This window comes from Schistocerca serialis, chromosome 1 (genome assembly GCF_023864345.2).
Source record: "Schistocerca serialis cubense isolate TAMUIC-IGC-003099 chromosome 1, iqSchSeri2.2, whole genome shotgun sequence".
NCBI classification, from domain to species: Eukaryota; Metazoa; Arthropoda; class Insecta; order Orthoptera; family Acrididae; genus Schistocerca; species Schistocerca serialis.
In genome coordinates this window covers 208934735-208958890 of record NC_064638.1, presented here as the reverse complement: position 1 = coordinate 208958890, position 24156 = coordinate 208934735, and the positions used below count along the sequence as shown (strand labels likewise).

At 43.5% G+C, this 24156-nt stretch overlaps 1 protein-coding gene and 1 pseudogene across 1 annotated transcript in view; both read left to right on the top strand.

Annotated features, from left to right (window-relative positions):
* The first annotated feature begins 1536 nt into the window (after positions 1 to 1536).
* Positions 1537 to 24156, top strand: part of LOC126465952 (uncharacterized) — a 464506-nt gene continuing 441886 nt past the window's right edge. The window contains exon 1 of the mRNA XM_050096346.1: positions 1537 to 1811. Coding sequence (XP_049952303.1) covers positions 1665 to 1811 — 147 coding nt within the window. The 5' untranslated portion in view covers positions 1537 to 1664. The remainder of the gene's footprint in view (positions 1812 to 24156) is intronic.
* On the top strand, positions 11806 to 11923 carry LOC126426628 (5S ribosomal RNA; annotated as a pseudogene).

Sequence of the window (24156 nt, the reverse complement as noted above, 5' to 3'; positions counted from 1 at the left end):
AACGCTGACAGGTACTGTGAGACTCTGAAAAAACTCAAAAGGGCAATTCAGAACCGGAGAAGAGGAATGTTGAGCAAGGGCGTGCACATTTTCCATGACAACGCTCGCCCACACTTCGCTCAGCAAACCGTTGCTCTCCTGAAACAGTTTCAGTGGAACATAATCACCCACCCACCCTATAGTCCTGACTTGCTGTCCAGTGACTATCACCTGTTCCCTAGGTTAACAGAAAATTTGGCCAGAAAGCGATTCAGCTCCGACGATGAGGTTATGAAACGTCCCCTTAAAAAAATTTATGAATGACTGTGCTGATAAACCTCTTACATTATTTGCTTTTCAAACAGCTGAGCAAAACTGAACGTACTCAGACATTACTCTCTTTACTTATTCTGATCAATACTAAACTGACACACAATATTTTTAGAGCAACGCAGTCTGACTTTTAATAATCCCTACAAAAGAATGGCCCTGACTAACAATAACCTATACCTTTCATGAATCACTTACCTCGAAAAAATCTTCGTTCCTCAAATTACTGCAATACAGCGAGAGCCGATGCTGCCAGCTAAATAAAAGATTCTAACTACTGAAGTCACCAACTACTGATAGGCATAGTTAGCAAATGAAAGATTTTGATAAAGAACAAACAATGTACTTACCTTAATAGTGTTCAAAAGTCATAATATATATATATCAGTTCATGACATCCAGTCTTACAAATTTACTGTCTCTGATGGACACACGTCCAGATCATACGCTCTCAAAACTCCACCATCTCTCTCCCCACATCCACAATTGCTGGTGGCTCACCTCTAACTGAACAACGCTACGCGCTGTTAACAGCCAACTGCCCAACGCTACAATGGCGAATATTCCAACAATGCAGACCAGCCACAGGCTGCACACAGCACAGTCAGTGATTTTCATATAGAACGCTGCATGGCGTTACCAACATAAAAACCTAAACAGCTTACTTACAAGGTGAAAGAAGAGATTCATAACTTTCTGAACAACATGGCGGCGAGCCGGTTTGACATGGGCATGCAAAAACTGCCACAGCGTCTACAAAAATGCATAGACCGAAATGGTGATTATGTCGAAAAATAGCTAAATGTTCAAGCTGTAATCTGATGTAAACCATTGTAGAAATAAACAGGTCTATGTACTTACAAAAATAGGAGACCTTACTTTTGGGATTGCCCTCGTAGTTTTGTACACACTTTACTTGATTTCGCCGCACCTGGCATCCCCTGTGGGAAAGGGGTGCAATACTGGTTGATTTTGAGCCGTAAGACTACAAGAAGCGCCGCTGATCACTTATTACTTATTGCCTTCTTGGCGCCCTGGTGTCGGTGCAGCGATGCCAGTTGTACTACCTGGGTAGTGGCGGTGTCGGTCTGGTGGTCTCAGGAGGAAAACACTAACAACCGTGTCGGCTGCAGCGGGCGGTTGCGCAAAAGCTGCCCCCTCCCGTGCCTTCCCTACTGCTGGCCAAGGCAGATCTGGCTCCCCCCGCTCGCAGTACCTCGCCTCCGCTGCTGCTGCTATCCTGCCCGCAGCGAAAAGCGTGGCCGCGAGCAGTGGGCCAGTAGAGGGCAGCCGCGCGCCGCGATAACCCATCCCGTCCGCTCGTCCCGTGTACTGCGTGTTGTAGTGTGCGCGCCATGATGGCTGAGACCAAAGTCACCGTCACGACGGGCACCGCCCAGGTGAACAGCGACCCGGGCCCGCAGGGCGCCAGCCGCCTGCCCTTCGGCATCAACGTGCCCTACTTCAGGACCACGCCCGGCATCATCAAGCTGGTGCAGCTGGTGAGTCCAACTCGTGCTGACGCCGGCGCAGCGGTCCCAAGAAATTCACGCCACGAACTTCGGTATCGATTAGCTGTTATGTGACAAATCTCACAACGCCATATTTCTGGTTGCCGAAGCTGATCAGTGTTGGGGAAGCGTGAACAGTCCTCGGTCTAAAAGATTTTAATTCGTGCCTAAATGCGCTTATTTCTTGACGTAGTACTGCTTAGGTCAATCGACGATGTAGAATAAAATTCAAGGTTTTTTTTACGTCCATCCTTTTAGCAGGAGGTCTCTGGGACGACAGCCGTTTACTATCGTGACAAGTAAATAAAAACACCTACAGCCGTCGTTATGAGTTTATTTTATTTTGTCGCTAACTGTTTCAACGCTTAAGTGCGTCATCTTCAGGCTGTTTATGGTGCGATACAGGTTGATATGACCCCCATGCATACCACATCTGTTGTCAACATGGGGGTATGCATGAGGTATGCATGGGGGTCATATCAACCTGTATCGCATCATAAACAGCCTGAAGATGACGCACAGAAGCGTTGAAACTGGTAGGGACAAAATATAATAAAATCAAATCATAAGGACGGCTGAAGGTGTTTTTACTTACTTTTCACGACAGAATTCAACGGAGTGGACCCCATTCCTGAAGAGTGATTCTTCAAAAATGGTTCAAATGGCTCTGAGCGCTATGGGACTTATCATCTAAGGTCATCAGTCCCCTAGAACTTAGAACTACTTAAACCTAACTAACCTAACGATATCACACACATCCATGTTCGAGGCAGGATTCGAACCTGCGACCGTAGCAGCAGCGCGGTTCCGGACTGGAGCGCCTAGAACCGCACGGCCACAACGGCCGGCAAGAGTGATTCTAGACGATAAACAAAATACTTACGTACCGTGCTTGTTTCTCAAATAATAACATTATAAGAGAACTGTATCTGTTACGTGTCAGAGAACGTTGGTGGTTCACAACAGCAACTATTTGCTATATTTTCTTAAAAAAAACCATCGTTACAGTTTTCATATTCAGATGGCTTACATGTTTTCATCAAAACGCGTGAACATCGGTTTAAAGATGAGCTGTCGTGAAATCACCACCAGCGACATTTATTTTTATCATCTGTTTAGAAAGAATAATACTTATGAAGTACTTCGTAATTACATAAAAACACTGCCGCCTATACATCTATTCACTGGTCAACAACAACTGTTTTGACTGACTCATATCATATAGGGAAATAATCTACATTGTTGCCCAACGAACCTGAATCATAACGAAGAACATAGTGATTGAGTGCAAACATGAATAACAACAAAAATGTTATTGTTACGAGACAGACGATAAAAGCAAATGTTTCTGGTGGTGAATCCAAGGCAACTCATCAACCCAAGAACACCAAAGCGGGGAAAGTGTTTCATTGCTACTAAAGCGTCGTAGAGTGTGCTATTCCAAGTTTTATCAAAGTAAGTCATAATTTGTACGTTATGCATTAGTTAATTACAATTATTAGATCTGCAATGGTTTGTTACGTGCGAAATTAAACACAAAATGCCCAGTTTTATGTCCTACAGCAATTGTCAATTGTACGAGGGTTCAGTAACCTACAGTTAATCCAGTGTTCCCGTGTATTGATAAAAACACGTACGCCGTGTGAAGGTGAATGATCAATTCGAAAACGACAACTGTGTTTTTAATAAACAAACCAAAACAAACTTGTGGCTGGTTCTTACTATATACAGTTAACATTTGGTACCTGCCACAGCATCTGGACGGATTCTTAACTTTCGCAGGCAGTGCTTTTACCGACTGAGCTAATCTATGTGCCGGCCGCGGTGGCCGAGCGGTTCTAGGCACTTCAGTCCGGAACCGCGCGGCTCCTACGGTCGCAGGTTCGAATCCTGCCCGGGCATGAATGTGTGTGATGTCCTTAAGTTAATTAGGTTTAAGTAGTTCTAGGTTCTAGGGGACTGATGACCTCAGATGTTAAGTCACATAGTGCTCAGAGCCATTTGCACCATTTTTTCTAATCTATGTGCTTGCTTTTTTGCGCGGAGAGCCTCCTTCCGTCCAACACAACCCTTCCTCTCCCCAGGTTTACCAACAATGGTGCCATGCCACAGTTTAGTTCTCTCGAAGCACAAATCATGATTCCTTCTTTCCACACTGTTACTGCATATGAATTACTTCATTTAGTAGCTCTCAGTTAAGCTGTCCTTTCCTGTTTTTAGATCTCAGAAGAGATAAACCGTTAAATTTCTTGCATAAGTTCATTATTTTTGTCGGTATTGATGTACAAATATTAATATGCTACTCAGAGTATAAATTTTAGTGTTCCACAATTAATTAGTACACAGCATAGGAGTATATAGTTCGTTAGTGTTACATCTACACAGGTGCAAACACAAAAATGGACTGAAAATGCAATAACATGGCAGGTAATGTAGCATCACCGATGAAGAACCACATTGTCTGCAGGTAAGCTCTTCACGTGTTCGTAAATGTAGGAGTCACCTATGTCATCATTGACAGCCATAAGCAGTCAGTTTACGCATATATGTCTGTCCAACCATTGGTAAGAACTACACATTTACGGATACACCAGTCCAAAAGACACGGGGCTGCAGTTCATAGGGTCGTACTGATGCACGTTGAGGAAACATTTTGGATTACCACTTGTCCATGCCAGATTCCCCATCGTAAAGAGTAGTACCTAATCTGAGAGGCTTCTTCGACTGTCCAAGCAATACAGACTGTAGTTGGTAACTTAGCACCCAGCAAAGGTCCATGAAAAAGGCGACAGAGAACCGATTACAAGGTGACGGAAGCAGTGGTATGAACGATTGGCGTTGTCGAATACGCTTTCTATTAGTTTTTGAATTTGACGCTATGAAATGATTTCAGCAGGTTTTAACTACTATTTCGCCGACTTCTCCCCGCTCCCTTATTCCCTCTCACCGTATTCTCTCCTCGAAGTAGCTTTAGCATTATATAAAACAAATTATGGAATGGATTTTTGGTCGCTCACTGTCAAATTTCCCGTAAATTTATGATAACGATGAAAGCTAAAAATGAACTTTTTCTTTATCAGTCTCAGGACAGGAGGTACACTAAGGACATAATAGAGTTTCCTCTGTATGAGCAATTATGTTACTCTGACATTTTGACTACCTAGATACAGTCGAGAATTTGTTTATATACCATGTCAATCTTGACATATTTCAGTATCTGCTACATCCGACTCTCTTGTCTACGTTCTAAGAGTTCTGCTACTCTTAATGCCCTATAAGTAGTATCAAAATGCCCCCTTTCTTTTAAACTTCCCAATGGACGTTCTCCAGAGACATGTTTCTGCCACGTTCTATGTAACAGCTGTTCATGTCATCCTTCATCTATCTTCTTAATTTTCAATATAACTCTGTAATCCCACATTCATGTGGCTCATTTTCTCTTACGAGAGGAGTTTGAGTGATTACGCGATTGAAAGCACCATTCAGTCACCCTGGTCTAGGTTTCCTGTGCCCATTACAACTTCAGGCGAATGCTGGGTCGGTACTTGCAACAAGGCCACAGCCCAACTGCTGTTCCTCAGCCTCAGCGAGACGTTAGCTCCAAAGCTGCCTTCTGCCACATTGTCTTCATTTGGAGTACAGGGCCGTACGCCTGCTCCCGACATTCTATTTTACTGAGCTACCCATTTTTTTAAGCTGTTCTCCGTTGCGCTGTAAAACCAGGGAATTTCCTTTTTCATTAACTAACTTAGGAACTAACGCAGTCATCTCATATTTCTTCTTTGTAAGACTTCAGTAGACATTGTATATTGAAGAATCTAGTTTGATGAAAGGTCTGCGTCTATACTGTTGTGGCCGAATTTGGGATAGTACGAAGGTTGAAGGTAAAAATCAGTGCCAGCATGCAAGAAGTGCCGATCTTGAAGTCCGCATTCAACAAATGGTTCATCAGGAGCAATCTCTAGTGACCTCTCTCGATAAAATTGGCTGATAACTTTGACCCAGCTGACACCAACTTGTGCTGACTGTGGTGGTGAGCGGCACTTTACACTTCCAACCTGTTGCCTCTAGAACAATGAATATCTGAAGGCGCTCTCATCTGATGAGCGAAAATAGTCAAATAAAATAATACACTTCCTCTGGCTATTTATCTCTAAAGTCTTTCTTCTTAGACGCTGTTTCACGCTTCTCTGCGAGGTCGGCGTTGTTATATGGCTTTTCCCAATGTTAGTGGTAGATGGTGGCCAGATTCCCTTCCATGACGTCAATACTACCCCCCTCCCCCAATAACCGCCCTCCAAAACACACACACACACACACACACACACACACACACACACACACACACTACGGAATTCGTGTACCCCATCCGTCTGCATCAGGAGTAAATGCCATGTTCAACTGGGAGAAAGAGTTCTAAGTGTTTACATGGCGTGTATCGGAGGCGAGCTATGTCGCCCTGTGCAAACACTTTCTCCGCGGAGGTGTATACCATAATTACTCTACCACGCAAACACTGGGGTTACACTCGTCTGGTGTGAGACGTTCCCGGTGTGTGTGTGTGTGTGTGTGTGTGTGTGTGTGTGTGTGTGTGTGGGGAAGGGGGGGGGGGGGAAGGCACTGGGGGCCGAACCGCACAATAACCCTGGGTACGGTGCAGGGCGGCGGTGAGGTGAGTGGACTGCGGTGTGGCGCGGGGACGAAGCCTTTCCGTCGTTTCTGGGTCCCCAGTTCCATACAATACAATGCAATCGGCCGCGAGACGCGGATAACAGACCGGTAGTTACCTAGTTAGACGTTCGAAACAACCTAAAAACAAAAGCCAGGCTTGTCGGCTCACACAAGCGCCTATCCTTAAATAACGAGTCGGATTTAATACGGGGCAGTCGCTCCTCCCCGTAACGTGAAATCGACGCTGTGATCTATTTTGTTCCTGGGCCGCTGAGATAACGCAGAAGAATCCCACACCGTAGTATTCACCCACCGTTTGCAAGACGGAGGGTATGACTGATAGAAGTTAAAAGTACGGTCACATGGGATACCAAACGAAATTTGTGACTGGATTGATGGTTTTTTGATAGGAAGGATGCAGTATGTTATCTGAGACGGACAGTAATCGTCAGATGTAGAAGTGTGTTAGGACCCATGCACTACATGGCGTGTATTAATGATCTTCGTAACAATCTTAATAGTAACCTCAGTCTTTTGCAGAGATTATGCAGTTATGTGTAATGAAGGATTGTCTAAAAGAAACTGCCTAAATATTCTCTAAGATCTTGACAAGATTTCAAAGTGGTGCAAAGATTGGCAATTTGATTTAAATGTTCAAAAATGTAAAACTGTGCTACTGTGCTCTTCACGAAACCCTATAACTATAATACCAATGAGTCACGGTTGGAATCGGCCAAAATATACAGTTATCTGGGTGTAGCACTTCGTAGGGACTTTTTTTTTTTATTTCGTGTTATCAGTCTTCTGACGGGTTTGATGCGGCCCGTCACGAATTCCTCTCCTGTGCCAAACTCTTCATCTCAGAGTAGCACTTACAACCTACGTCCTTAATTATCTACTGGATGTACTCCAGTCTCTGTCTTTCTCTACAGTTTTTGCCTCTAGTTGCCCCTCTAGTTCCATGGATATCATTCCCTGATGTCATAAGAGATGTCCTATCATCCTGTCCCTTCTTCTTGTCAGCGTTTCCCACATATTCCTTTCCTCTGCGCAGATCTTATCAGTCCACCTAATTTTCAGCATCCGTCTGTAGCACCGCATCTCGAATGCTTCGATTTTCTTCTGTTCCGGTTCTCCTACAGCCCATGTTTCACTACCATACAATGCTGTGCTCCAGACGTACATTCTCAGAAATTTCTCGCTCATATTAAGGCCTGTGTTTGATACTAGTAGACTTCTCTTGGCCAGGAATACCCTTTTTGCCAGTGATAGTCTGCTTTTGATGTCCTTGCTCCGTCCGTCATTGGTTATTTTACTGCCTGTGTAGCAGAATTCCCTAACTTCATTGACTTCGTGACCATCAATCCTGATGTTAAGTTTCTCGCTGTTCTCATTTCTGCTACTTCTCATTACCTTCGTCTTTCTCCGATTTACTCTCAAACCATACTGTGTACTCAGTAGACTGTTCATTCCGTTCAGCAGATCATTTAATTCTTCTTCACTCTCACTCAGGATAGCAATCGTATCATTGATATTTCACTTTAAATCTTAATTTCACTCCGGAACTTTTCTTTTATTTCCATCATTGCTTCTTCGACATACAGATTGAACAGTAGGCGGGAAAGACTACATCCCTGTCTTACACGCTTTCTAATCCGAGCACCTCGTTCTTGGTCGTCCACTCTTATTATTCCCTCTTGGCTCTTGTACGTATTGTGTATTGTTTGTCTGACCCTATAGCTTACCCCTATTTTTCTCAAAATTTCGAATATCGTGCACTATTTCACATAGTCGAACGCTTTTTCCAGGTCGACAAATCCTATGAACGTGTCTTGATTTCTCTTCAGTCTTGCTTCCATTATCAACGGCAACCTCAGAATTGCCTCTCGGGTGCCTTTACCCTTTTAGAAGCCAAACTGATCATCTAGCACATCCTCAGTTTTCTGTATATTATTCTTGCAAGCCACTTGGATGCATGAGCTGTCAAGCTGATTGTGAGATAATTCTCGCACTTGTCAGCTCTTGCAGTCTTCGGAATTGTGTGGATGGTATTTTTCCAAAAGTCGGATGGTATGTTGCCAGACTCATACATTCTACACACCAACGTGAATAACCGTTTCGCTGCCGCTTCCCTCAATGATTTTAGAAGTTCTGATGGTATGTTATCTATCCCTTCTGACTTATTATTTGACCTTAAGTCCTCCAAAGCTCTCCTAAATTCTGATTCTAATAGTGGATCCCTTATCTTTTCTAAATCGACTCCTGTTTCTTCTTCTATCACATCAGACAAATCTTCCCCCTCATGGAGGCCTTCAATGTACTCTTTCTACCTATCCGCTTTCTCCTCTGCGTTTAACAGTGGAATTCCCTTTGCACTCTTAATGCTACCACCCTTGATTTTAACGTCACCGATGGCTATTTTGACTTTCCTAAGAGCTAAGTCAGTCCTTCCGAGGACCGAGCGAGGTGGCGCAGTGGTTAGCACACTGGACTCGCATTCGAGAGGACGACGGTTCAATCCCGTCTCCGGCCATCCTGATTTAGGTTTTCCGTGATTTCCCTAAATCGTTTCAGGCAAATGCCGGGATGGTTCCTTTGAAAGGGCACGGCCGATTTCCTTCCCAATCCTTCCCTAACCCGAGCTTGCGCTCCGTCTCTAATGACCTCGTTGTCGACGGGACGTTAAACACTAACCACCACCACCAGTCCTTCCGACAATTATTTCTTTTTCGATTTCTTCACTTTTCCTGCAGCCGTTTCTCTTAGCTTTCCTGCACTCACTATTTATTTCATTCCTCACCGACTTGTATTTCTGTAATACTGAATTTCCCTGAACATTTTTGTACTTCCTTGTTTCATCGATGAACTGAAGTATTTTTTCTGTTACCTACGCAGTCACTTTCTTTGTACTTATGTTTTTCTTTCCAACTTCTGTGATTGCCTTTTTTAGAGATGTCCATTCCACTTCAACTGTACTGCCTATGGAGATGTTCCTTATTGCTGTGTCTGTAGCATGTCTTGTCATCCCTTAGTACTTCCGTATCCCCCTTTTATGCGTATTGATTCTCCCTGACTAATCTCTTAAACTTCAGCCTACGCTTCATAGCTACTACATTGTGATCTGAGTCTGTATCTGCTCCTGGGTACACCTTACAATCCAGAATCTTGTATCGGAATCTCAGTCTGACCATGATGTAATCTGACGGAAATCTTTTCATATCACCTGGTCTTTACCAAGTATACCGCCTCCTCTTGTGATTCTTGAACAGAGTATTCGCTATTACTAGCTGAAATTTGTTACAGACCTCAATTAGTCTTTCTCCTCTCTCATTCCTTGTTCGAAGCCCACATTCTCCTGTAACCTTATCGTCTACTCCTTCCCCTACAACTGCATCGCAGTCCTCCATGACTATTTGATTTTCATCTCCCTTTACGTACTGTATTACCTTTTCAATATCCTCATATACTTTCTCTATCTGTTCATCTTCAGCTTGCGACGCCGCATCTATACCTGAACTTCCGTTGTCAGTGTTGGTTTGCTGTCTATTATGATAAGAACAGGCCTATAATAGAACTGTTCACTGTAACACACTCTTTGCCCTACCTTTCTATTGATAACGAATCCTACTCCCGTTATATCATTCTATGCTGCTGTTGATATTACCCTATACTCATCTGACCAGAACTCCTTGCCTGCTTTCCATTTCACTTAACTGACCCCCCGCTATATCTAGATTGAGTCTTTGCATTTCCCTTTGCAGATTTTCTAGCTTCCCTACCACATTCAAGCTTCTGACAACCTACGACCCGACTAGTAAAACGTTATCCTCACGAAGATCATTCAATCTTTTTCTCATTGTCACCTGCCCCTTGGCAGTCCTCTACCGGAGATCCGAATTGGGGACTATTCCGGAATCTTTCGCCAGCGGAGAGCTGCTCATGACACTTTTTGAATTACAGGGCACATGTCCTGGGGATACACGTTGTGTCTTTAATGCAGTGGTTTCCATTGCCTTCTGCATCCTCATGCCGTAGATCATTGTTGATTCCTCGGCCTTTAGGGGCAGTTTCCCAATCGAAGGACAAAACGACGCCCTGAGCCTCTGCCCGCTCCTTCGCCCTCTTTGACAAGGCCGTTGGCAGAACGAGGGTGACAACTTATGCCGGAAGTCTTCGGCCGCCAATGCTGATTATTAATCAAAAGGCAAGCAGTGGCGTGTTTCAAACCAAGGACCGAGGACGTTTTGGTTACTGATCAAAGACGCTATCCCTATACCATGGTTAATGCAATCGAAAGATCAGATAGGCCCAGTCGTGGATAAAGCAGGTGGTAGATTTTGGTTTATTGGTAGAATACTGGGGAAATGGAATCAGTCTACAAAGGAAGATTGTTTATAAATTCTAGAATATTGCTCAAGTGTGTGGGACCCGCATCAAATAGAACTAGCGAGGGATATTGAGTGCAGACGGAGAAGTGCAGCACAAGTCGTTACAGGTTTGTTTGACCCATGGGAGAGTGTCGCAAGATGCTGACGAAACTGAACTGACAGACCCCCCCCCACGTAGACATAAACTATCCCTAGAGAAAGTACTAACAAAGTTTCAAGATCCGGATTTGAATGATGCCTCTAGAAATATACAACTCCATAGGTATCGCTCAGAAAGGGATCGGGAGGACAAGAGTAGATTAATTACAGCAAACTCAGAGGTATATAAACAATTACTCTTCTCCGTAGGTGAATTGAACGGGAATAAACCCTAATAACTGGTGCAATGGGACGTAACCTGTGCCATGCACATCACTGTGGTTTGCAGATTACAGGTGTAAATAACAGAATTAGCGACGCGGTGCCAAGTAACACGTGTCCTGACTCAGTAGCAGAATGGCCCGAGGCCAGCAGATGGGTCATACCGCGCCACTGTCGCATCGCTTGGATGCGCCGGACGCCTTCATCTCTGTTTGACAGACACCCCAGCCGTGCACAATTTGCGCCGCTGACACGCATTACAGAAGCAGAGGTGACGCGCCGCATGGGATCGTTTGCCAGGTCCCTGAGGCAACGTTCCAACCAGCCCGCGGCTCTGACGTCAGAAGCGGCTAGGCACACCTCTCCTGGTAGCGTCCTGCTGCGTAAGACTGACACTCCCTCACTCGATACCGTGTATTCTTGCGCGAAGCGGGGTCTGAAGACCTGCAAAACGGTTAAATTAACCAAACAGTGCAGAAAGCCAATATCAAAAATATAGTTGATTACTATTTCTCAAGAAAGGGTCGCTGTCATCTTCCATTTCATTTACGCTTATTTCAGTACCGGGCAACGGCCTTGCCGAAGTGGATACATCGGTTCCCGTGAGATCACCAAAGTTAAGCGCTGTAGGGCGTGGTCGGCACTTGGATGGGTGACCATCCAGGCCGCCATGTGCTGTTGCCATTTTTCGGGGTGCACTCAGCCTCGTGATGCCAATTGAGGAGCTACTCGACCGAATAGTAGCGGCTTCGGTCAAGAGTGCCAACATAACGACCGGGAGAGTGTGTGCTGACCCCACGCCCCTCCTATCCGCATCCTCCACTGAGGATGACACAGCGGTCGGATGGTCCCGGTAGACCATTCGTGGCCTGAAGACGGAGTGCTTTTTTTTTTTATTTCAGTTCCAATCTTCGTAGTCGAGGTCACCAAACCAAGCCATTGGTATGATAACTGACCAAGAGGTAACTGGGTCGATCCTCTTGGAAGAATAAATGTTAACAGTGTGAAACTTCAGTTCTTCCCGGCTTATACAACGTACAGGTAGCTAACAGGAATTCAGCCGGGTGACGACTAGACAGTCGCAGAGCTTTCAACAGGTGCACACCCTCTCATTTTGAAGACAAAACTGCAGCTAACAAGCGCTGTGAAAGTGAATTTGAAACGTCGTTTTGCAGAGTAATTCCGGGGAGATAAACACACACACACACACAAACACACACACACACACACACACACACACACACACACACACACACACACACACACCAAACGCTCGCGCCACCACACAACCAAATATGACTAACGCAAGAAGTTATCGATAGTAAAAATTTCCAAGCAACTCGTGGTACAGCATTAACTCTGTCCCTCTGTCTTTTGACACGGGAGAGAGCAGGATTACACGAAGAATCTCTGCCTCTATGTACAAGGTGACTTGCTGATTTAATCTCGTCTGCTTCGTTAGTAGCTCTATCCCAATAGCTTGAAGTGAATGCCAGAATCTCCGTGTTACGCTCCACAGGACAACCGGTACCAAGAAAATTTTCTGCAATTGCAGCTTTGCTCGGCTGTTGTGTGAGTGACGCTTAAGCTCAGTGTACCGGTCCTCCACTGCCCTGATAATCTGACCTGCGGTATATATGACATACCACAGCTAAAAGGAATACGATAGACACCTGCCTGACGCCAACCAAGATCATCCTTCACGGAACTTTATAGGACCCTAATCTTAGATGGAGCTGGGGAAACGCATTTCACGTCATATTTCCGCAAAATACGACCAGTCTACTTAGAGATTCTCCCTTCGTAAAGTAGGAAGGCGCAGTCCTTGGTGCCAAATCGGTACTGTCATCACTCATCCGACTGACCAACTCTGACGTGGCCGAGGTACGAAGTACACCTTCACACTGAGCCGGACCGTGACAGCTGTTAGCCTGTAGATAGAAATCAATGTGAGTAGGAGTCCTATAAACAGCATGTCCCAATGTACCACCAGCCTTTCATCTGACGAACACATCAAGGTAGGGAAGCAACCGTTATTTTGCATCTCCACCCTGAAACGAATATTCGGGTGGAGGTGAATTCACGTGTTCTAAGAAGTCGTTCAAGTTCTCACTGCCATGAGGCCAAACGACATATCCCCCACATATCTGAGAAAACACGGAGGTTGCAAAGCCGCCGATTTCAAGGCAATTTCCTCGAAATCTTCCACAAACAAATTTGCAGTAATAGGTGACAAGGGCTTCCCATCGCAAATCCATCTGTGTGCACTTGGTAATGGTTATTGATTAAAAAGTGAGCACATGTCGAAATTGGTTCGTGTGTGTGTGTGAGTGTGTGTGTTTTATCTTGTGGAATTCACTTGCACAGCATTTACTTGCTGGAGTTTCAGGTTGTGCACGTGGAGGAAGTGACGGCAGTTGTTAACTGTCACCCAGCTGCATTCCAGTAAGTTATCTGAAAAGTTAATAGTGTTGAGCTGTCAAGGGAAAGCTTCTGAACATCGGACTATTCACTGATGGCTTGGATCCAATCCTTAACATTTCCCCTTAATCTTACGAAGAAAGGACATCAGGCATTTTCAATGATCATCCGTCTGTTAAGATGTTCCCCGCGAAATAGTTGCGTCAGATGTTCCACGAAAACGCTGTCTTGGCCTTTCATTTACACAGAGTGATACGTTACGCAGAACATACATGTAAAGGATGAGATATATGTCTGACTGAGACAACCATGTCAACATGATCTGTAGGACTTTTGACAAAGTCTGCTGCATCCAAATTCCTCAAGACGGTGGTCTGTGAGAAAGAGGAAATGAAATCATGTCGCCACTGGCGGAGCAAGTGGTTATTCTGTCTTTGGCTCCAATAAGGGAACCAACTTATGCCGCAAATGACAGCAGAGCCCATTGACGATACAGTCAGGAACATAATCCCAGAGAAACATTATAAATTATTAAGTAGACGCACGCATGAAGTACTTAATTTCCACACTTAGTCCAGTGATCTTGCTTCTCGTCCCCCCCCCCTTTCGTTTCCTTCTGACAGCAACAGAGTTCTATCTTTTTTATTTCGAAGTTAGAACTGGTAGCTGAAGAATCGTGCTCATTTCCTCACTTCCTTTTGCCCCATTGTGATGGGATTTTTCTCTGGAAACTCAAAAAGCAACTAGTCTTTGTGCAAAATGTCATGAGGGGAATGCTTTCCTCACGGTTCATTCTACTATGCGCACCAAGTGACGAGGTTTACACTGCGCGAAACGAGAGAAGCGAGGGAATTCTACACGCACCCAAAAACAGACTGTAGTCTGCCTCGTCATGAAACCGCCACGCTATACACGTTTCGCGGTGGGGATCACGTTCGCAGTACACGAAACTGTTGCGCGAGACTGCTTCGTATATTCTGAAAGGACTTACAGCTCGAGAGGAGCAGGCTGTACGGCACAACTGGGTTTCACTGTTTTCCTCCCATTTTTTTAGCACATCATCTTTACTTCAAGCATTGGGCCCTTATTTGTTTTGCCTGTTACAGTTCCCATAGCTTCCCCGGTCCCAATCGTTCTTTCGCCTTCTCCCAACAGGCTTACACCATTCTTTCAAGCTGTTCATTCCTGCTTGTATTTTATTGAGGATATTAAGTATATTCCGCTCTTACTTAATTTCCAGATTTCGAAATATTTTGGCTCTTGTGCATCCCTCTACTGCTCTTAGAAACCTCATCTCTGTTGCTTATATCGACTTTCTTGATGTTCACTTATAACCCATCTTTCACTTATACAGGGTGCGGCAGCGTTCATAGTAGGATATTAAAAACACACCATCAGGCAGTAACTGTAATTTATTTAATACCTCTTAGGTCAATTAATATTTAAAGGTATCCATTTACCAATGTGTAAGGCATTGTCCATTGCGTGGATTACTTTTTGAATATGACTACTGTCAAATGATGCCCCCTCTGCACAACACATTCATCTAGGCGGCGTTGGGAGCTTTCCATAATTCGGCGTAACGTATTCCCTGGGACATTGCCGACGGCAGTTCCGATGCTATCCTTCAACTCAGGAATGGTGGCACAACGCGTTCGGAACACTTCTCGCTTCAGGTTGCCCCAAAGGAAAAAGTCTGCACATGAAAGGTCAGGTGAGCGAGGCGGCCAGGAAATGTCACCAAAACGGGAAATTACTCTACCGGGAAATGTATGTCGTAAGAAATCCATGAAAATTCTGGCCACCATTCCTGAGATGAAGGATCGAATCAGAGCTGCCGTCGGCAATGTCCCAGGAAATACGTTACGCCGACTTACGGAAAGCTCCCAACGCCGCCTAGATGAATGTCTTGTGCAGAAGAGGCATAATTTGACAGGAGTCATATTCAAAAAGTAATCCACGCAGTGGACAATGACTTACACATTAGTAAATGGCATACATTTAACTATTAATTGACGTAATAAATAAATTACAGTTACTGCCTGATGGTGTGTTTTTAATGTCCTACTACGAACGCTGCCGCACCCTGTATAAACAAGCATTGGAACTGTCACTGTCTTGTAAAATTTCAATCTTTTTTTCATTCTTCGTCTTATTTTTTAGACATCTGTCTATTGCTCCACCTATAATCCTGAACTTAGCTAATTTCTTCTGCCTTCGTCATACTCATGTGTGACGTCGCAGCCTAAAGCGTCAAAATGCTTGTCCTGTTCTATTATTAATCATAATTTTTGTCTCTACAGGACGGTTTTCTTTAAAAGCGACTGATTTTGTTTTTTAATCTGAAATTTTCAAATGATACTCGTCACAAATCTTTCTAACTAAACCTATTCCCCGTCCTAGGACATCTTCATTCTCCGCCAACAATGTATAATTTTGCATGTAAATGATGCTGTAACATAGCTTGTAGTCAAAAACAAACAACTTACACAAGGATGCAGCTTTTCGCCTACACTTCTTAACAATTATCAAGATGAGGCAGTTCGATAATTGAAAGAGATTTTTAACGATGGAATTAAGATCAACGGAAATTCTCGCTTGAATTGTCTTTATTTCACACACATGTAAAACACAAGCATAATTTTAAACTGTGTAGCGCCTCTGACGAGTATTCAGCGCTGGATACTGATATGCTGATGTAATAGCTCGACCAAGAAGAGGGTATTCCCGGTTTCAAAGCACTATTGACGCAGAATGAAATACCATATACCATGCTTGTAAGTCACTAGCGTCAATGTTTTCTCACCAGTAGTCATTCTAATTTACCACTGTTCTACAATTACTCGCAGCAACAGTTCTGGTGTGCCGGACGAATACCGGCACTACATGCAGTCGCCTCTCCCCGTTCTTAACGGGGTTGTAGGTAATTTCCACATCGCGGCATTCGGCTATGGTTCGTCAGTCGAGCTATACAAAGCGCTCACTCATAACAGGCTTACAACTGAAGCAGATACACATTCTTCACCCTATACTGATGAAAGGAATGGCGGCCTACCAATGTACTTCAGTATCTCTCATTACCACCCGCGAATATTTGACGGAATTAGAGTTCGAGCCAATAATTAAAAATAACTGCAAGGGGAATAAAGAGAAGATGTTGCACCATTGCTGCCATTCATACACTATTGTACATTTTACAATTATGTAGTTTACGGAAGGTGTTAGGTCTGATAAGAGAAGTGATATATTCGGTTAAAGCTGAAGGATACGAAACTATTGTTAACGTGGCTTCGTTTCTCAGAAACGAATAAAAGATGACACATCGGGTGTATGATTACGAACGCAATCGAACTGGATTTTTCCTGAGTGTTAAATGATTTTCATGATTAACATCAAAAACTAATTTCAAAGTTGTAACAATGTGAGAGTACCTGCTTCGAATGTACCAAACTGTGATCGAGAACATAAGGTATTCCCATCACGATGAGATGTCTCAAATTTGATATCTCTAAATGTGTGGGTGGGAAATTAGGGAGAAATTATTATAGCAATGAATCCCCATTATTGAGGTTTAATTTTTATATAACGATCTTTACTGTGACCCTATAAACAGATTTTTAAATGGTAACTGTACACATCTAGTTTTTTTTCTTTCCTGCAGCATCTTCAGAGGCCTGCAACACATGATTTACTTATATAAGAGATGTGTCTACATAATTTTAAACATTTATTTAGTTTTTAGTGTTCGTCTCTTTTCATAAGCTACACCACTTCTTTGACGAGCTTGAAATCTTATTAATTCTACTTACGACTTCTAACATCGTCTATTTACATCCGTGATGTAGTGCACTGTTTGTTGTTGGTTTGTTCAGTCTAGCAGAAAGTTCCTTGATCATTTGCTCAGTATTTTAAAAACTTTTGCATTCCACGTGCCACCAGCTATGTCTATATCCATGAGTTTCTTGTTATTTTGCTGGCAGTGCTGCCAACTGTCATATTTCGGTGCGCTGACGTCCATTGTTGTTTACGCGGAGCGAATTTTTTGAAAACTGGAAATTTGTAGTAAGGACTGTGGGACCGAATTGCTGTGGTCATCGGTCCCTAGGCTTAGCCTATGAGCGCACGCGAATTTGTTGTTAGCATTGCGTTGTGTGTGTGTGTGCGCGCGCGCGCGTGCGCGCGTGCGCGCGTTCGTGTGTGTGTGTGTGTGTGTGTGTGTGTGTGTGTGTGTGTGTGTGTGTGTGTGTTGGTGAGATATCTTTTTGTTTAGTAATTTTCGTGTATTGGTAAGTACTTTCTTTTACGATTTATTGTAGAAACTAATTGGAAGTACCCTAAAATAAAGATAAAGACAGTATACTAATTTATGAAGAAAGGTTAGACAACTTACAGAGCGCTGTGTGATTCAGTATAGCTGTGATGATTCCTCAAAATCTGATACTGGCACATCTTGTGTTTCTTGTTCATTTAATAAGTTGTTGGGCCATATACATCATCGACGTCTGCATCAGCTACTCAGTTTTTACTCTCGAGATCGAAACTTCTGTTTATTGCTACATTTCTGTCTCTGTATGGATTTTATTTTGTGGATTTTATTTTACATCCTTCAACTCTGTAATTTATCCGTGCATTTTCAGTAGATTTTGCCTCCGTTTAAGGTATGGTAGCTGCTTGAACATATAGATAATATCGGTAATCAATTCAGTGGGAAGAACTACGTTCGTTCGTTTATTTAAACATGTACAAAATGGTGCAATAATGCAACTTCGGTGACGTTTCCTTTGCTAAACTTCAGTCAGTTCGTTGTGCCATGATTCGCCAGTTGTGCTACTGTTCCGTCATTGATGATTTGATGTTGACAGATGTCTATGTTACATGGACAGGAAGGAAGACTCTAGGATGCACACTGATGCTTTTCGCGATTGTAAGTTTTGCTGTACGGTCATCTAAGAGAGTCTCAGTCGTCCTATGAGGCTTGACAACAGCTGGCTGGCACTGCAGAACGGAGGTAATGCATAAAAGTTGAGTGGGAGAAAGGAGGGGGGGGGGGTAGGGATTATTCTAGGCTATGAGTGACTCACGACAGTACACGCGCCGAGTCTTCTCCCAGAACGACAGAACTCGTCACGAGGACGACCTTGCAGCAACACGGAGGCTTGGCGAAAGCTGCTGCCTGTTGGTGCCAATGGTAGGAAGAGTCACGTGGCAGAGCTATCCCTGGACAATAATTACTGTATTTATAATCTCGCATCCGGTACAACATCACGCAGCAATGAAAATATTTCAACTTATGCTCCAGTCATAGCTTTCTTATTTTAACCATTACGGGTTTCAACGATTACGCCATCGTAATGGCGTGGAAAAGCCTCGTTTACATAACTGTTGTTAATGGAAATTCATCCCATCAGTATGTAGTATACGTCGTGTCTTACACTAGTAATTAGCCCACCAGAAAGAAATATGGTTAGCGTCTTAAAAAAGTGATCGCAACGGAGCTCTGTAGGTGGTGTAGCAGTGGTGCTAGAGGGTCTCGTGATCCTCCACCGCTGACAGTGATGGAGCGACCTGGGTGTACGTGTCAGTCAAAAAATGCTTCAAATGGCTCCAAGCACTATGTGACTTAACATCTAAGGTCATCAGTCCCATAGACTTAGAACTACTTAAACCTAACTAACCTAAGGACATCACACACATCTATCCCCGAGGTCGGATTCGAACCTGCGACCGTAGCAGCAGCGCGGTTCCGGACTGAAGCGCCTAGATCCGCTTGGTCACAGCGGCCGGACGTGTCAGTCGGTTGTGTGGAGTCAGTGTCACCATGCCGTTGACCGTCGAACGTACCGTATTCAAAGATTTGGATGTCAGTACGCCCATGCTACATTAAGCTTCCTCACAACATAACACCAGTACGATCATGTTTGGTAACGTTCCTAGGTGCACACCTCTTGCCACGCAAGAGTAAGTCCAGCATTGTGGAACATGTTCGTTTTGGTGGTTCAGGTTGTTATCGTACGGGGAAGCATAGTGCTACATGGAGGTACTGATCTACAAATCTTCCTCCTTTCGAATGTGCGTCTTTCGAGGGGTACATTCGCTCCTGATCACATATTAACGGCTGACAGTGCGCGTTCGTGTAGGGCAAAACAGGTGCAGGAGCTGTGGCAAGGCAACTACTTTCGGTGAATGGGCTGACCTGCCCGTTCTTCCGCTTTAAAACCCGTCGAGGACGTGTGGGATGCCTTGGGGAGACGTACAGCAGCACGTCCAGATTTACCAACCAACAGTGGTCAACCGCGCTGGTGAAGGAATGGGAAGCCCTACCAAAAGAATCCCTTACCAACCTTATGGCCATCATGGGAGCACGTTGGAGCGTAAGTACTGCCATCCATGGTGATCACACACCCTGTTAAGAACCACGCCTCGCCGTTTGTAATGTTCTTTGAATAAAAATGACGTTTCTGCTCGTCTGATTGCGTAGTTCTTCGTTACCTTCTGTTCTATATTGCAGTAGCTCTTTCTATGTATGGCTCAAGTTTCGTCGAGCTATTTTACCTGGCAGTGAAACATCAATCGGAAGTTAGTTTTACCGTAAGTTGCACGCCAGGGTACTTCTTGATATCAGGCAAGCGAACCCGACCTTGGAACGGCTTTCCCAAAAACCTCAGGATTTACATACCTTTTCGTCTTCAGAAGACGGTTAATGGTGCTCCCACACATCACGACAACAACACTATCCTTAAGCGTATCGCTTCCATTTCCACTTCTTTACAAAGCTCACCACTGTATTTCTTTGGTGAGAAATCATTCGATATGATCCTGATTATTTCAACTTTGTTTTCTACCATATTCCCTTTAATTGTTGCAAACTGTAACAGGCTTTCAGGAAACTAAATGTGTCATGCAACGAACATTTGCTTCTTGTGGTAGAGCTACAACGTTGCTGTCTCAGAGCAGATGTTCTAGCTTAGAGCTCAGCAACCAAACATTCCTTTACTATATTTATTCGATGTAGTTACTGCAGTTTAACTCATGACTTGTGTTCACGCGATATACTGAACACAAAAAAAACTAAGTCAATTGATAATTAATTGAAATCCTCAGCTGCCGACAAGTGTTGTTGATATACCTCGATGGGGACAGCTGAAAATGTGTGCCCCGACCGGGACTCGAACCCTGGATCTCCTGCTTACATGGCAGACGCTCTATCCATCTGAGCCACAGAGGACACAGACGAATAGCGCGACTGCAGGGACTTTGCACGCTTCCCGTGAGACCCACATTCCCAACTGTCCACAATCAATTCGTGTAAGTAAATACACTGTGCGTGATGAGCGAATGTGTAGATGGCAGAGATACAAACACTGGCGTGCAGTCTGTATGGCGAAGTGGCCAGCTGACGATCTAAAAAAAGAATGGTGAAAATAATGTCAAGAATTTGCACCTGAATACAGAGAATTACATTTGTTTTTTTGGAAATTCATCGAGGATATAGTGAGAGATCGAAAACATTAGACGAGGACAAATAAGTGCTAAAGTTATAGAGGAGGAACTTGGTGACGCGTCATCACGTTGATGGGGCCTACGGATCATGAAAATATCATTTGATATGTGATAAAATACTACATTTTATTGTGATTCTATTCGATCGCGCCATACGGTGTTCTACGAACAATAACAGTTCATATTATTAGGAATAGAATTATATTTAATGCGTTATCAGGACCTGAAAAAAGCTTCAATCATGTATGTGCTACATCAGGCGATGGAATCGATCCTGCTTACTTCCCACGTCACAGTTCGAAGTTTTTAATTTTAACACCGACTACAACAATGGCTGTTAGAGAGCCATTGTTACCTAAGGACAATTGCAGTACATCGGTACATCGGGAACTGCTGGAATGATTGATAAGGGGTATACTAGCCGTAGTGCCATATGATAACCGTGTCGTGTACGAGTCAAGAACCGTCTGCTTTGAACGTAAGACACAAGGTAAATATTGTACTAAGAAGGAAACATCACCAACTTGACCTCTCTTTTTAAGAAGAAAAAAAGACACTACCAGGATATCAGCCGCAGAAACCGATCCTTCTCGAAAATTAGGGCCATAATTCTGATGGTACGCAGCTGACCTTTTGAACGTTCAACTTCTTAACTTTCGCGTGCCGTTTGTTTGTCGCTCACACCGCCCCACTGCAGCAGCCTACCGCCCGAGCGCGAAGTACTGCACAGTGTAGTGAGGAGTTGGTTTGTGAACTACGGCTCTGACATTCGTAACATGCTTTGTTCGTTGTGCCGAAGTGAGCGGTTTCTAACTTCTAGCTGGTGCCATAGGTTGCTTTGCTTTGGACATTTTTATGTTGCAATTCACAAATGAGGTGTAAATATTCGAAACGAATTAGTGTGTAATTAAAGAAGCAGCGCACCACTGTTTAGTTACTAACATCGCTGTTGTACGTTACCTTCTTTGGCTTTTAAAGCTGGCACTGTCAAAATGAAGTACATCTGTAGAAGATGGGTTATTCTTCAACGCGATTAGGGTGATTAAATTTTAAATCGAAAATGACTGGCTTCATTTCATATTAATTCATCAGCTGCTTACGTTTATTCGTTTTGATTTTGAAACATAGTATAGCTGCACAGTGTCAGTACCTGAATATTGTTAAAATACTATTTAATGTGCATTCTAAGAAAGAAAAAAAAGAAAGAACGTCGCACTACGAAGGAATTATCCTAATGGGACGGAAATCAGTAGATGTGGAGTACATTTACGTACAATCATATAATTACAATGTCAGAAAAACTGGAAGATTTGTTAAAGAGAAAGAGCTTTACAAATTAACTCAAGCACGCGTTGGTCCACCTCTGGGCCTTATGCAAGCAGTTGTTCGCTGGGCATAGGCGCTCAGTTCGAAGTGGAAGTAAAAAAAACAACTGACATCGGGATAAGTATACGAGGTGCGGCTAGAAAAAAACCGGACTGATGCTGGAAAAAAAACATTTATTTACAATTATTTACAATTTCATGTTATCTCCTTCAATGTACTCTCCTCCTCGGTCTCTACACCGCTCCATACGAATTTTCCACTGTTCATAGCAATGCTGCAGATCATTTTCGGTAAGTCCATACATTACTTCCGTCGCTTTTTCTTTTACTGCTTCAACAGTCTCAAATCTAGTTCCTTTCAAAGCTGACTTGACTTTAGGGAAAATAAAAAAGTCACAGGGGGCCAAATCAGGTGAGTAGGGTGGATGATCTAAGATGGGAATGTTGTGTTTTGCCAAAAACGTCTTCACTGACAACGCACTGTGAGCTGGGGCATTGTCTTGGTGAAGGATCCATGACTTTTTTCTCCACAAATCGTTCCGTTTTCTCCGTACTCGCTCACGTAGGGTAGCCAGGACGCTAATGTAGTAATGCTGATTCACTGTTTGTCCCTCTGGTACCCAATCAATGTGCACAATCCCTTTGATGTAAAAAAAAAACAATCATCATTGCCTTGAATTTCGATTTTGACATTCGTGCTTTTTTTTCTCGTGGAGAACCAGGAGTTTTCCAATGCATCGATTGGCGTTTAGTTTCGGGATCGTAAGTAAAAAACCACGATTCATCGCAAGTAATAACATTTTGTAAGAAGGTGGGATCACTTTCAGTGTTTTCCAGGATGTCAGAACAAATCATTCTTCGGCGTTCCTTCTGTTCAATTTTGAGACACTTTGGAACCATTTTTGAACACACTTTGTTCATGTTGAAACTTTCATGAAGAATCTGCCTAACACTTTCCTTGTCAACTCATGTTAACTCAGACACTGCTCTGATTGTTAAACGGCGATCTTGTCGAACAAGTTTACCGATTTTTTCAATGTTTGCATCAGTTTTTGCTGACAATGGTCTGCCAGTGCGAGTGTCATCACTGGTGTCCTCGCAGCCATCTTTAAATCGTTTAAACCACTCAAACACTTGTGTTCGCGATAAACAATCATCGCCGAACACTTGTTGTAACATTACAAACGTTTCACTTGCAGATTTTCCTAGTTTGAAACAAAATTTGATGTTAACACGCTGTTCTTTCTGTACACTCAACATTTTCCGACGCACGGACAAAACGTCAACTACTTAAAACAGACGCCACGGGCAGACTGAGTGCAGGAGGCAGATGAAACTCGAGCAGTAGGCGGAGCGAGAGTCACGTGACAGGCCACGCGACTTTCAGCCTTACTGCATTCGTTTTATTGTTTCACCAGTATTAGTCCGGTTTTTTTCTAGCCACACCTCGTATTAATATTCTAATGTTGTATACCACAGTAACGCCTACTTCAGTATAACATGTAATGGGGAAAACTAATTTAATACTTCGTCTTTCTCAGTTTTTAACATCCATCATAGTATAATTCACACTCTTGTTGTTTCTTCCAACAGTTTTCTCACAGTCCACATTCCAAACCCATACAACGTTGTGGTCCAGAGATTCGCTTTTAGTTGCTTCTTTATCAATCT